Source organism: Myodes glareolus, chromosome 19, assembly GCF_982192425.1.
Source record: "Myodes glareolus chromosome 19, mMyoGla1.1, whole genome shotgun sequence".
Lineage (NCBI taxonomy): Eukaryota > Metazoa > Chordata > Mammalia > Rodentia > Cricetidae > Myodes > Myodes glareolus.
The window spans coordinates 26,901,113-26,915,677 of record NC_142044.1 but is presented as its reverse complement, the minus strand read 5'-3'; the positions used below and the strand labels follow the sequence as shown (position 1 = coordinate 26,915,677).

The window sequence follows — 14,565 nt, the reverse complement described above, 5'->3', positions numbered from 1 at the left end:
GTTTCTTGTACTCTAGTGGCTTCCTCTGAACATGGCTATTCCCCATCCCCCAGGATGGGAGGTTGGATTGCCCAAGAGCTGAAGAAAGCAGGATATCTAAGAGCCAGACCGAAAGGGGAACTCATGCACATCCTCTTTCTTTGACTCCCTTTGTGTGGTGGTCAGGTGGACAGAACAAAGAAAGGTCAACCAATTCGTGCAATGTCAGAGGACAGGGAAAAGAAGCCTGAGGTCCGAAAGGAGTTCTCACAGGTACAGCCCAGGTGCTTGGCTGCTCTTGCTCTTTGAATGCAAGGTGTCTCTCAGGTCTTCTGAGGAGCATTTCAGACTCTTGTGAAAGGGAAGTAGTGGCTTCCAGCTAGCAGATGTTAAATTTGCTTATTCAAACAACGTGGTAGAGACTTGTTCCAGGGACTTAGGTGTTTCTTCCCCTACTCATTTGCCTGTCCTCTAGGGAGGCTGTGATCAGGAGAGGCCTGGGGACGCACCAGATGATGACACTCACACTTCAGTCTGCATCTCGGGAACGGCGGGGGAGATAGGGGCTGCTTGTGGGATGACATCTGTGTAGGGCATCAGGGGCGCAGTGCGCAGAGTGCTGACAGCTTTCACACATGGTCACCCCCAAACACAGCTTTAAAATGAGGGCCATCGGGGCCAGCCAAAACATAGAAAGTATACTATAATCTTTCATTAAATTATCTTTTAGTATTAGTGGTTGTGCATGTGTGTGTGTGTGTGTGTGTGTGTGTGATAGAGGAGCACCATGGCACAGCAGGGCTTGTAGAAGTCAGACGACAAGTTTTGTGGAGTCATTTCTTTCCTCCCACCTCTATGTGGGATCTGGAGATCTGACACCGGATGCTGCACTTACCTGGACATACCTTTATTCTCTGAGTCACCTCTCTACCTCTAGGAAAGAAATTTGAGTCTGGGCATAGTGGCACACACCTTTAATCCCAGCACTAAAGGGGCATAGGCAGGTAAATCTATGAATTTGAGGGCAGCCTGGTCTACATAGTGAGTTCCAGTCCAGACATGACAATATAGTGACACCTGTCTCCAAAAAAGAAAGGAAAGGTCCTTAAGGTAATTATGAAATGCTGTTGTTGAAATGATGAACTTTTAGATGCTAAACAACTGTTATTTGTTAATCAGCACCAGTTCTGCTAAGACAGCCCTTGGCCCAAGAGTGCTTCCTAAACTACCTCAGAAAGGTAAGATTCCTCCTCTTTATACTCACATGTTATAGAAGTGTCACTGTCTGTCCTGGGGACAGAGTGTCGTCCCTTTGGTTCACTGATCTATCCCAGGTATCTAGACTAGTAGAGAGTAAGTGCCTGGCAAATATTTGTTAAATGAAGAAAATAAATCTGTCTATATAGCAAATGCTATAGTTTCCTTAAGGAAGCAACCCTTTTTCAGAATACACATTGCTAACCCTCAGGTATCATTCTCCCGATCAGAAACCTGACTATTGGCGCTGAAGAACCACCACAACTGTTCATTCTCGAGTCGTGAGACCTTGGGCAAATGACTCACTAACGTTACCCGCATAGAGTCCTCATCTGTAGTGGTGAGGTTGTGTGAGGACAGGGTGAAGTCATGCTTCAGATGGCCCCTCACAAGGCGGTAGCAACGGCAGCCTTTCCTGGGACAGCATCTGTCATGCAGAACAGGGACACCTGTGCCTGGGAAGCACAGGAAACCAGTGTCTACAATGCCGCTGCTTTGCCAAGCAGACACTTGGCTCTTTGACCAACCTTCTCAAATCCTGACCATGCTTTTCATTTATAAAACGAAATTTTCAGCCCCTTCTACCCCACAAATGAGTGCACAGAGACAGCTCTGCTTGCGAGTCATGCAGCCCCTTCTGAAGCGCCTGCTTTATTAGGTCCTTGTGAAAGCCTCCAGCCTGCAGGCCTGTGTCAGATCCGTGTAAATGCTCAGAGGAGCTCTGATTGCACCAGGTTGTCAGTGCCCATGGTCAGTGTTCACAGTAGAACCCCGTGCCCCAGCCCATCGCTCCAAGGCCTACTTCAACAGTTGGCAAACCAGAGGTTAGTGTAGGGACATCAAGTTGTAGCACTCTGTTGAGCTCTTCTGTCAAGTGGTATCCTTTGGGATGAGACTATACTCCTGCTTAGGTAGCAGAATCCCACGAGGCTGCTGACAATGGAGTAGAAAGGCTGGCCCACCCGGTCAGTCTGTCTGGGGCAAAGTGATGGTGATTTTCAAACTCTGCCCAGAGCACAACCCCAGTCTTTGGTACCTCCTGGTTCTGCCCAGATTCTGCTCTCTGTTTCTCATGTATTACCACAGAATCCTTCTGCCTGTCTCTTGGCTTACTTCCAGTGGATTCAAACCCAAAGAATTCTTAGTCCTAGTTCACCTGTGGCTGCTGCCCCTCTGCCGCTGTCCATGTCTCCTTCACACCTTCTCCATCCTCCTGACCCACTGTTAGTCCCACAGGAAAAGCTCTCCCTAACATTCACTGTCCCTTACTACACTGTGTCCAGTAACTGATCTAGTATGTACTCTGGCCGCAAGGTCACTGAGTGCTCCTCACATGTGTCCCAGTTAACCCTGCACACTGTTCAGAGAAGAAAAAAAAGACTGACAGAGGGGACAAATGGCCACCTATAATGCCAGTTGATATACCAGAAAAGTGGGCTTAGATCTTCAGGTAGATTCATTAACTATTAGATCTACAATATGATAGGACACTTGGCTTGCTTTATGCAAAACCAAGAGTTAGATCCACTGCAGGGCCTTTGACCCGTCTGCTTCCTGTTAATTACTATTGGCTCTTATATCATTGATACAATAACTAAATGATAATGCCTATCTGGGTACCATTAAACTGATGGTTATTGATCTAAATATAAACTGGTACCCATCACTGAGTCAAGGATTCGGCCCAGGATACAATTTCAGGGGGAATGTTAGACCCTAAGTTAACCTGTACATCACCCCTCTCTGCCCCCGCCCCCAGGACCAGGTAACTTCCTGGGATTCTTGGAGTTGTAGTTTTTGAAAAATAACAACAAAGTCTCATGGGAAAGTATGATGGCCTACGGGTTCTGTCCATATAAGACCACACGTGCCTTGGGGCCACTCAGCTGAAAAGTTTCCGAGAGTGGGCCTGGACAAAATTCTATCTTGGTCAATATATAAAGTTTCAGTAAAAAAGCTTGCTTTAATTTGAGAAAGAAAAATAAGTTTCTGCAAGGTGTAAACCTGCCCCTGCCGCCATCCTGGGACCCACCAGCCTTTGTGGGGAGTCTGATCCTTTTGTTTCCCCCTTTCCTCAGGCCTCAGAACTGCACTCTAGCTCTGGGCCCTCCACACCACTGTCTCCTGACGCTCCCATCAGAACACAGGCATGCTTACCAGATTTCTCTGTGTGAATAATTTCACTGTTAGAAATTTATACACAACAAGCTTGCTAAAAATGAAAAAAAAAAACCTATAATGCAGGTACTCTTTAACCGGCTTCCGCTCTGAAGAGTATTTCCTTCATCTTTTGTCTGATACCCTGCCCAGAACTCCATGTCATTCCACAGCAGATCCCAAACATCGTCATTTCATATGTGTGCAATTCAGTCATTAGGTCTAAAAATCAAAAGTTCCTTCTTTTCAGTTGTCTCATAAGTGAGTGGTTTTTTTTTTATAAATTATTTGAATAAGGATCAAAATAAAATACAGATGACTTATCTTTTATGTCACTTAAAGTTGTGCTGTTTATTCATATATTTTTATTACTATAATAAAATTTCTGGGCTGAGTGGTGGTGGTGCATGTCTTTAGTCCCAACACTCAGGGAGACAGAGGCAGGCGAATCTCTGTGAGTTCAAGGGCAGCCTGGTCTACAGAGTGAATTCTAGGACAGTCAAACCTACACAGAGAAACCCTGTCTTAAAAACCAAAGAACAAACAAAAAAAACTGTTAACTTTGTTAAGAAAGGTGGCTTATTTAGGTTCACAGTTCTAGAAATGTAAAGTATAGGAACTGCATTTGATGATGGCCTTGTTGCTGGCTTGGGACATTTCATGGCTAAAGACAGGGAGAATAAGAATGTCTCTGTGCTCTATTCTTATAGGGCCACTAAGATCCAGGCATGGGAGCTCCACCCTCGTGACCTTGTCTCACCTGTAGTGCCTCAGAGCCAAGGTCACATGTACACATGGAGTTGGGGAGACTCTTCTGTCACATAAACTACAGTGCCTGCATTATGCTCCCTCAGTGCATCAGTGCCCATAGCACTTGCATTCTGGATCGTGGTGTTTGCATCCCCTGTGTTCGTTTCTCATGTTCTTTTCTCTTCTGGGTTCCTGTCAGCTGACTGTAGGACTTGAGTCGTGATCAGATGCAAGTGTAAGCCTTGGCATTTTCTAAGTCACACTCCATCACTCTCATTGAGAGGTTGGTAGCTGCCCATGGTCTGAACCAAGGTCCATTCCTTCAGCCTCGGCCTGAGTCCCACGTGGCACACTGATGATCTGAGCACACTGGTTTATTCTCGGTGCCGAGTCCCTGTGCCCCAGCTTCTTGGTGCCACTGTAACATTCCTACAGCGTAAGCCCTCGTGGTTCTTTCGTCACCTTTTCCATGTTTCCCACCTTGTCTCATCTTCAGGCCGTGGGTCACCATGGTTCACAATCCTGGACCACTTTCAATTTTTTTAAAAAGGATGAAATTCTGTGATCACTGCTTCATTTGAGGCTTTGGGCACCAGCACTTGAGCTTTGTGCTCCCTGTGAGTGAAAATCCCAGCCAGCCCTTCTCAGCCCTGCTGCCACAGGGAGCCTCCAGCTTCCCCCTCTGCATACTTCAGATTGAAAGTTGCCCAGATCTGTGCTTTCAGGGAGAGGAACATAATTGGTCCAGCTTTAATTTTGTTTTTATCTGGGTTTTTATTTCATTTTTACTCTCTAAAAAAAAAAATTATTGTCTTCATGTATGTCTGTGCATCACGTCCTTGCTCAGTGCCTGTGGAGGCCTGAAGAGGACTTGGGTCCCCTGGGATTGGAATTACAGGCTGTTGCGAGCTGTCATATGGGTGCTGGCTGGGAATCAAGCCTGGGTCCTCAGGAAGAGCAGTGAGTAGTGCTGTCAACAGCTGAGCCATCTCTCCAGCCCTAGCTTTACTCTGTAGTCATGCCACATTCGTCAGAGCTCGGGAGTCAGCCCATGAGCAGACCTCTCTGAGCTTTGTTTCTTAGAGAGGGGCATGGACAGGCCATGAGCAGAAGCGGTCTCAGGACAGCTGAGTAGTGGACCGCACTGAGGCCTCTCCTCTTTCTCCTTGCCCCTCTCTTCTGAGGATGCTCTTCTAAACACACTACTGCTTTCTCGGTGTGGCACACACTAAGTACTCAGCTCCCCTACCAAGAAAAGAGCCAGAGTTGTAAAACTAGAGCTCCCACAAGGCCTCAAGGAAACCCACTTAATAACAATAATATTGTCACTCCTGTGGAATACTGATGGCCGTCATGTACTCACAGTAAATTTTTTGCATCAACTAAGTTATATCATCCTCATGATCACCCTTTGAAATAGAGTTTTAGTGGTGAGGAAATTGAAATTCAGAGAGGTTGTGCAATTTGGCCAAGGTCACACAGTGACATGGTGTCTTAGTTATTCTTCTATTGCTCTTGAAGAGACACCATGACCAAGGCAACTCAGGTAAAAGAAAACAATTGGGGCCTTGGTTACAGTTTTAGAGGGTTAGTCCATAATCTTCATGGCAGGAAGCAGACATAATAACTCTGGAGTAATAGCTGAGAGCTGTATATCCTGATTTCCTAGGCAGCAGGCAGAGAAAGAAAAAGTGAGCCTAGTATGGGCTTTTGAAACAGTGGCACACCTCCACCAGCAGGGCCACACCTCCTAAACCTGCTTGAAGAGTTCCAGTAACTGGGGCCCAAGCGTTCTAACATACGAGCATGCGGGGACCGTCCTCACTGAGACCACCACACACATGAGAGCATGTGGGGACCGTCCTCACTGAGACCATCACACACATGAGAGCATGTGGGGAGTGTCCTCACTGAGACCATCACACACATGAGAGCATGTGGGGACCGTCCTCACTGAGACCACCACACACATGAGAGCATGTGGGGACCGTCCTCACTGAGACCACCACACATGAGAGCATGCGGGGACCGTCCTCACTGAGACCACCACACACAGAAAGTGGGTGAGTGAGAGTGTCGCACACGCTATACTTCAAGTTCATACATTGTTCCAAGGATGATTCTATAGCAGTGGCATTTTCCTGAATTGATGTAGAAACTCCCAAGCATATTAAGTGAGCTGTTTTAGACAAAGCATGCTACAGTAGTTTGTGTGTGTTGTGACATATTCATCAGTCAGTGTACGCGTCGCCAGATTTTAACAGGGTGCCGTGATGGTAGGTGGGCAACAGAAGGACCTCTTGCCAGTACTGAGTCCTGTAAAATGAGGGGCAGTAGGTAAGGCTATTAAATTGATTGGACTGTCCCGTCAAAAGTGATTTTGTACTTTGTTCTAATAAACTTGTACATAACATGGCAAATGGTTTTGCTAAAATAACATATTTAAAAAGTTATACCTATAGAAACCTCTAGGAGAAAAATATGTAAAAATAAATGGCTAAGTTTTGTGGTAGATTGACATCCAGGAAAGTTTTCTGTTTTTGTAAAATCATATTTTATGTTCTTAGAGTTCTGGATTGATATGGTCATCTTGCACTGGCTCAATGGAAGCCCGGAGCTCTAAGTTGCAATGTAGATGCTTTCCTGGCTTCCAACTTTATTTTTGTGAGTGGGACTTTGGGCTTGCTCATCACCAGTTCTCACAGCAGGTCAATGCCTTTCCTTGCTTTTGCCAAGACCCAAGACAATGTTTCTCTGTGTAACCCTGGCTGTCCTGGAACTAGCTCTGTCGACCAGGCCAGCCTCTGTCTCTTGAGTGTTGGGATTAAAGGAGTACACCACCATCACCCACCCAGGGCAGTGCTCTGGTTAGTGTTTGGCTTTTTTCCATGACTGTGACACCTTCCACCTTTATTTCGTCTGTGCCATGACCTCTTCTCGTCATCCTTTCCCACAGTGGCCCTAAGGAAGACAGAAACCAGCCATCATCTCTCCCTCGACAAAACCAACATTCCACCTGAGGTTTTTCAGAAATCATCACAGTTGGCAGAGTTACCCCAAAAGCCACCACCTGGAGACCTACCCCCTAAACCCCAAATTGGAGAATTGCCACCTAAGCCTGGAGAACTGCCCCCCAAGCCCCAATTAGGTGATCTTCCCCCTAAGCCACAGCTCTCAGACTTACCTCCCAAACCACAGATGAAGGATCTGCCCCCCAAGCCACAGCTGGGAGACCTGATGGCAAAGTCCCAGGCTAGCGAAGTCTCATCCAAGGTGCAGCCACCCTCAGAGGTCACACAGAAGTCACACACAGGAGATCTCTCCCCAAACGTGCAGACCAGAGATACCATCCAGAAGCAAGCATCTGAGGACTCCAGTGACCTCACACCCACACTGTCGGAGACACCTGTACCGCTGCCGAGAAAAATCAATACGGTGGGTGAAAAGCAGTGTTCTCCTCCTCTGGTGAGGCCCATTTCGCCCTTCCTTTCATGGTGCTGGGAGCACAACCTAGAGCTGTGTGTGTGTGTGTGTGTGTGTGTGTGTGTGTGTGTGTGTGTGTGTGTGCGCGCGCGCTCTGTACTCTGCCACTAAGCAGCATCCTCAGACTGTCACAGTTCAGGAAGGTGGTGATCAGAGGTGTGCCCAGCTGTACTTAGTAAGAGAGCCGTGGCCCATATAAATTGAAGCCTTTGTAGGGGTATGGAACCTGATGACCACAGACACTCCCTTTGGATCCCAGCTGGCATGCTGTGGTACCTGGCTTCAGTGCCTGATGCGGCTGCCAGCTAGCAGTGTACTTGCCTTCTCTGAGCCTGATTCCTGGGTGCAAGAAGACCCCATATGGTACTGGGCTCAGGGGCACCAGTACAGTGACCCGTGAGTAGGACACAGTGGACACATCACAAGCCCTCAGCTACTGTGTCTCTGATTCAGAAGCCATGGATTGAACTTCACTACCCTAGGATCAGTCTCCAACCAGAACCAGAGGGAAAGCCCAGGAAAGTCTAACAGATGGGGTTTTGTAGTGATCTTGTCATTCCATCATTTCACACAATGTGTCCCAACTTTAGCTTTATATAAAAAGTGTCTTTTTCAAGACCCCCCCCAATCTTTATGTAAGTGTAACACTCAAAAATAAAAGGTGTAACACAGTACCCATACACCCCAGATTAAGGTGGAGAACCAAAACTCTTTCCACTACATCTGCTATCTCTGGTGCTGTATGTCAACACTAAAGGTAAAAATGACCCTTTCTTCCATAGATTTGAGTCCCCCATTGTCCGTGTGCCTGCTTCCAGCCTTTCTCCGCTCTATGGACAGAATCGCTGGTCTCTTATATGCACAGATCCCCATTTCACACTGCCTGCCTTAGTGATAGTATCTCACTTATTCCTCACCGTTATAAGTTAACACATTACAGGCCTTCTCAGTCTCTCAGCTGAGATAAAAATCTGCTACTATGGGTCTGGTCAGCCTTCCAACCTCACCAGCACATGTACCCCAGCCACTCCCCCAGGAGCTCAGGAAGGAGCTGGGATCATCAGGAAAGCCAGAGAGAAACAAGGGACAAAGGGAAAGACATGAGGCACAGAGCACTTAAAGAGAGAACTTGCCAGGGCTAGAGCCATGACTTGGTTGGGAGCCTCCAGAAGACCCAGGTTCAGTTCCCAGCACCCACATGGCAGCTCGTGACTGCTTGTAGTTCCAAGGATCCAACACTTTTACACAGACGTAAATGCAGGCAAAACACAATGGTCATGAAATAAAATAAAAAGGTAGTTTTCTATTTCTGTTGCTAGTAATCTAATTAACTGGGTGTTTAAAGTATTCCTTAGAAGGTACTGTTTACACCTTGCTGTCTTTAGAGAACTGAAGTCCAGCCAATAAAAGTTCTGGTCAGAACCACAGCTGTTTAGACTCAAGCTGTTCCCTGGGTGTTCCTGATGTGTCCTGACCCATTTTGCATGAGACCCTAGGAAATCCATCTGTGCTGCACATTCGGCAAGCAGAAAATGCACATCTTATGCATTTTATAGCTTCTGCTGTCATTTCTCTGCAAGCTGATGCTGTGGGGTGGGGCACAGCAGAGGAAGGACAAATCCCTTCATGCATTTTGGGAAAGCTGAATTGTGATCACTGCCTGCATTGGTTGCCCTCTGCCAAAAACTCCCTGCAACTGCCATTCCTGAGAATGCACAGTGCCCAGAAAGCAGATAAATCTTCTACACACCTGCATGCATGCGCTCTCATGAGAAATACCAACACGTGAGAGAAAGTCAAGTCTAGGCAAAGAGAAATCACCTGCCTGGGTTCGCCCACCTTGTGAAGGGTTGTTCTGTTTCTCCCTTCATTTGCTCCCCGTTCAAACCTACTTTCTTTATTCCAGGGAAAAAATAAAGTGAGGCGCGTGAAGACCATTTATGACTGCCAGGCAGACAATGACGACGAACTCACGTTCATCGAGGGAGAGGTGATCATTGTAACAGGGGAGGAGGACCAGGAGTGGTGGGTATGTTCCCATGTCTGTCTGTCTCTCTGTCCATTACACTCTCCATTACATAGGCGGGTGTGAGGGTCCTGCTAGGCATGTAAGTCACCCCATGGCCATTCACATTGCCCTTCTGTCACTAAGACTGTGCTATAAAAAGGCAAAGTTACTTTGAAAATGGGCCAGGCACCCATGACTGGAGTGTTTTTCTTGGGCAGGTGAATGGGGGGAGGGAGTGCTTAGAGGTGATTGCTGAGCCAGTGTCTTTGTTAGCAGAGCCAGGCCTGCTCCCAGTGTGCACCACCAGCATAGGACAGTGACTTAGAGTCGGAAGTCCCCGAGTGGTGTCAGTCACTAGCCCTGTGGACTTGAATCAGGCTCATGCCATCTGAAGACTGTTTCCTCTGAGGGAAACAAATCAGGACAGGGTCCTACTTCACAAGGCTATCTAGATCCCCCCTTCCCCCGTTGTCTGTTAATGCTACTACATAGAGTCCGCAGGTGATCATATCACTGCTAAGAAACCGGTGATTCCAACTAAGATTCCTGGGAGTAAAGGAACATTTTTATGATATTTCAGTAACATGCCCAGGGAAATTTTATGAGCCACCAACCCAACACGCATCGCAGTAAAGAGGTTAAAATTCTAATACTGGTATGTAATTCATGCGACCCTTCTGAGCACAGAGAGGGGTAGACCGTACTTCTCAGAGGAGACTGGTATCATGGAGGCCTGGGCACAGCGCACTCCTACCGGTACTCGAGGGAAGGAACAGGAAAGGTGGCCTGTCGCGGCTGCTTCTGCCTAGCTCACTAGTGCACCCTTCTCTGGATTCGGTGGGCTTCTCCAGCCCGTGCACATGCTCTTGCTGTTCTTTCTATGCAGAGCCCACAGCAGGACATTTTTCAGTGCAATTAACATTGATCTCATTGAGGTAATAAGGGAAGTCTTGTAACCATGGCTTTTGCAGGTCTGTGCTGCAAACGGTAAAACTGCCATAGGCCACTATCTGTCTCCACACTGACACATCTGTAGTAGCCAGAAGCTCTTCTGGGTCCAGTCTTTCTTTTTTTTTCTTAATTACACAAGTCTTTTTTTGTTTTACTTTTACCAAATTTTTTCTTTTACCAAATTTTGTAAGTAAGAAAAGGGCTGATCAAGGTTTGTCTGGGCTTCCTCATGGCATGGCTACTCATCATAGCATCAAGCATAGCATAGAACCTGACCCCGCAGAAGCCTTCCTCGGTAATCCTCTGAGTGGTGCCGTGAGAGTGCGCAGAAGTGCTGACTGACCACTGCGAGGCCGGCACTTGCTCTTTCGGGGCTGTCGCCTTGCTGTGTTATATTAGCAACACTGTGGTTCACCAAAGAGTGGAGGGGTGAACTTGCGGCCACCTCCTGTCTAACTACTCCTTTCTTCCTACAGATCGGGCACATCGAAGGACAGCCTGAAAGGAAGGGTGTCTTTCCAGTGTCCTTCGTTCACATCCTGTCTGACTAGCAAAAAGCAGAACCTTCTGTCCGTCCACACCCTTCATGCCAGACCGCTGCCTCCGTGTAATCTTGTATACAACATGTATATAGCTGCTGTTACAGACCAAGAACTCATTGAAGGGCCACTCAGGAGGGGAATATAGTATGTATTGTAAATATCCTGTGGTCTTCGGCCTTCACCAGTATTAGGGTAGCCTCGGGAACTGGTGCGCCTTACTGGTTTGCCAAAGCCATCATTGGCATCTAGCACTTACATCTCTCTCTCTCTGTGCTGTTTATGAGCAAACAAAAACCAGGAGTATAGGAGCTGCTGGTTTTCCAGGTGAAGAGTCTCCAGCAGCTGATGAAGGGTGCAGAACTGACTCCTCCTAACAATGCAGTATTTTCAATGGCGTTACTGAACATGCAACATTAGCAGAGGTGGGTTCTGTGCTCCAGGCGGAACTTTAAGTTAGCCCCCTGGCCTGCAGCCTGTAGTTATCTGTGTACACAGTTTACAGCTATAAAGACCTACTTTGGTATTTATTACAGAAAAGTGCTCAGTTAAATGTGTTACTCCTTCAGCAAATAGTCACTGACACAAAGTCCTCTGCAGCATTTTACAGTGTACGCAGCCTCGTGCAAGTTTAGGTGAGTGGATTTGTACATCTTATGGCGAGTGCCCACCCCTGAGATATTACCTCATTATGCAAAAATAACATATCCTTCATGACTATTTTGACAAAAGCTTAAAACCACGTCTGATGAAGTTCAACTTTCAGGAACCAAGGACTGCCAGAAAATATCCACCTCTACGTTATGCATGCATCTAGAAGCTTACCCGAATTCTGCCTTTTATAAAGGAACAAACAGTATGAAGAAGTGAACTGTACATTTTTAAACTTGATTGCCATTAAAGCAGAAGTTACAAGATTGCAACAATACTTGTTTCTGGTCACTCATTTGGCCTTCTCCAATGTTTGCACATCGCGTTGGCGCAGCACCCCTCAACCGTTTTGAAGCGTCGAAAGTGTCAGTTTGAAATGATTTTCTTCATTTTGTTCTTGATTAAACCTTTACTATTCAAGATGAAAAATTGTCAAGTCAGTCTTTGAGTTTTCTAATGCAGAATCCAGGTGCTGACACCAAGCTTCCCTTTTTCCCTTTTTCTCCTCCTCCCAGTTCTCGTCTCTAAACTCCAGTTACAGGTTAATTTTCTCATCTTAAACTTACCCAGCAGACATGTGCCCTTCAAGTCAGTTTATAACCGAGCTGTGGGACGCTGCTATGAATTGCACTGTGATAAAGCTCTCTGCAAGCCATCTCTGTCTGTCTGGCTATCTGTCTGTCTGTCTCTGGTCTCTTGTTGCTTGTGTTTTCCTTTGTTTTGTTTTTTTTTCCCCTCAGCCCATTCATCACGTTGCATTTCCATCTCCAGCTTCAGTCTGGATTTGGGGAGAGAATGCACTAGTTTGTCCTCCTGGGTCCAGGACTGTTCTGATCCAAGATGCGTTGTCCTCCTGGAGTTACATTTGCTTGAGTTGCTGTCCTGACCACGGCACAGGAGACAAATACTTTTTAGCAGATAATCGCGGCAATGAATGAGAAACATTGATTTCACAGAAGCACGGTTCCCATGAAGCTTATGGGAAAAGCCCTCTCGTAGCCACAGTGCTCAGTAAATACTAATTTAGTTCTGCTTAAATGGTGACCGTGAGAACTCTGAATAGCCACCCAAGAAATAAATCAAACCTTGCATGACAAACCTTCAAAACACTCTACCAGCTGTCACTGGAAACTGATCTTAAGCAGTTGCTTCCATAGTGTCTGGGCACCTGTGCATCCCGACATCAAACCAAGAGCAAAAGGTGCCAGTCCGCATGCTAGTGTGCAGCCAGCAGCGCCACCAACCTTGTTTTAGAGGCCATAATGGTTTTAGGAATGTGGCGGTTGCCCAGTGTCCCAGCTTGTTCATCATTCTTAAGATGCGTTTGAAGTTGCATTTAGAAGGTCTAGGCGGTTTTCTGCTGACGTGAACATAAGCTGGTTTTTAAACAAGCTCTGTCTCTAAAATGCCAGAGAGTTAATGATGTCCTCTTCTGCTACAGGAGCTCACAGAAATGTATGTTTCTTTTCTGATTTTTGTTTCTCATCAGGATTTTGAGTTCTCTCTACTCCATTGTGCTGTGGGACATAGGAAAACTAGGTAGACATTCCTTTGGCAATCTTGTTAAGTTTAAATCTGACCTTGTTCTGGAACCTTGATGAGCCACTGTCTGCAATTTTGTACATGACATAATATTTTGAAGGTATGGAACCGTAAGAAAGCAAATTCATTCCTTTTTTTTTCCCCTAGAAAGGAAAGTTATGTCTGCAAACAATGTGTCTTATTTTCCTGTTGGACAGCAATTGTTATTTATTTTTTTTTATTGCCTACAATTTGGACATGGTATATAGGAGCCGTGCCTGCCTCTAGTTAAATCCCACATTCTTACCCAGGAGCCACCACCAAGCATCAGTACACTTTTCATTTCACGTGTATTTAATGTGAGAGTTTCTCAGTACTGTATGTGTTCATTTCTACTTTTTTAATATTTAAAATTGCTTTTAAATAAACATATTCTCAGTTGATCCCAAGCATCTGAAATCAGGCCATTTTGTGAGTTGTCCACTACTTTATTGACTGGGAGAAAATTATCTGGTTTGTGGGTGGGGATGGGTAGAATACGTCTTCCTGGGCCACAGCCACTCTAGGTACGTGATAGTTTGTAACCTTCCAGGCTCACTTGAGTCTCCTCCCACTCCCACCTTGTGTGAACTTTTTATGGGAAGACAAACATCTGTTCACCCTAGATATGGCACTAATGGCCGACCAAACAGTTCCTCCACATCTAGCTTGATGAATCAGTGTGTTTAATTGAGGCCACTTACAGGAGTTTCTGGGAGGGATTACTTCCAGGACATGGAGATTTTGGCAGCTGTACTGCTGAGAACTGTAGCACCTTCTATCAGGGAGGGGAGGGACTTTAAGAGTCCTTCATCCTCTGTGAAGAATGTAAAGGGTCTCCTGTGGTTGTCCTTGCAGGTAGTCATAACTGGTGAACATTCAAGGCAACCAACATAGCATGCCTAGAGAACATGATACACCATGCCTTCACTCTGTCCCTTTTTCTGTGGGTGGGACCATACGTTAATATGCTGAGTGCTGCATCTCCTGCCTTGCTTAACTGTAACTCCTGATGTAGCCACACAGCTGTGTAGACCAAACAGATGTGCGCTGCAGTATCTACTGTGCCCTGTATGAGCCCAAGGGGTCTGGAAATGAGCTGCAGGGAAATGCATGCAGGGTTGGAGATTCATGGCTGGAAAAATACATGGTGTCAGGAGTCCATACAAGTGGTTTTGGTTCTGAGGCTAGTCTAAAGATTTCCTGTAGTCAAGAGTCTTCATGACACAG

At 46.3% G+C, this 14,565-nt stretch overlaps 1 protein-coding gene across 4 annotated transcripts in view; it reads left to right on the top strand.

Annotated features, from left to right (window-relative positions):
- The window catches only part of Asap1 (ArfGAP with SH3 domain, ankyrin repeat and PH domain 1), a 308,124-nt gene extending 294,379 nt beyond the window's left edge, over positions 1–13,745 (top strand). For all 4 annotated transcript variants that reach the window (XM_087898828.1, XM_087898826.1, XM_087898829.1 and 1 more), the window contains 4 exons: positions 1,159–1,217; positions 7,100–7,578; positions 9,533–9,655; positions 11,062–13,745. In XM_087898828.1, coding sequence (XP_087754954.1) covers positions 1,159–1,217; positions 7,100–7,578; positions 9,533–9,655; positions 11,062–11,136 — 736 coding nt within the window. In that variant the 3' untranslated portion in view covers positions 11,137–13,745. The remainder of the gene's footprint in view (positions 1–1,158; positions 1,218–7,099; positions 7,579–9,532; positions 9,656–11,061) is intronic.
- Positions 13,746–14,565: the final 820 nt, after the last annotated feature.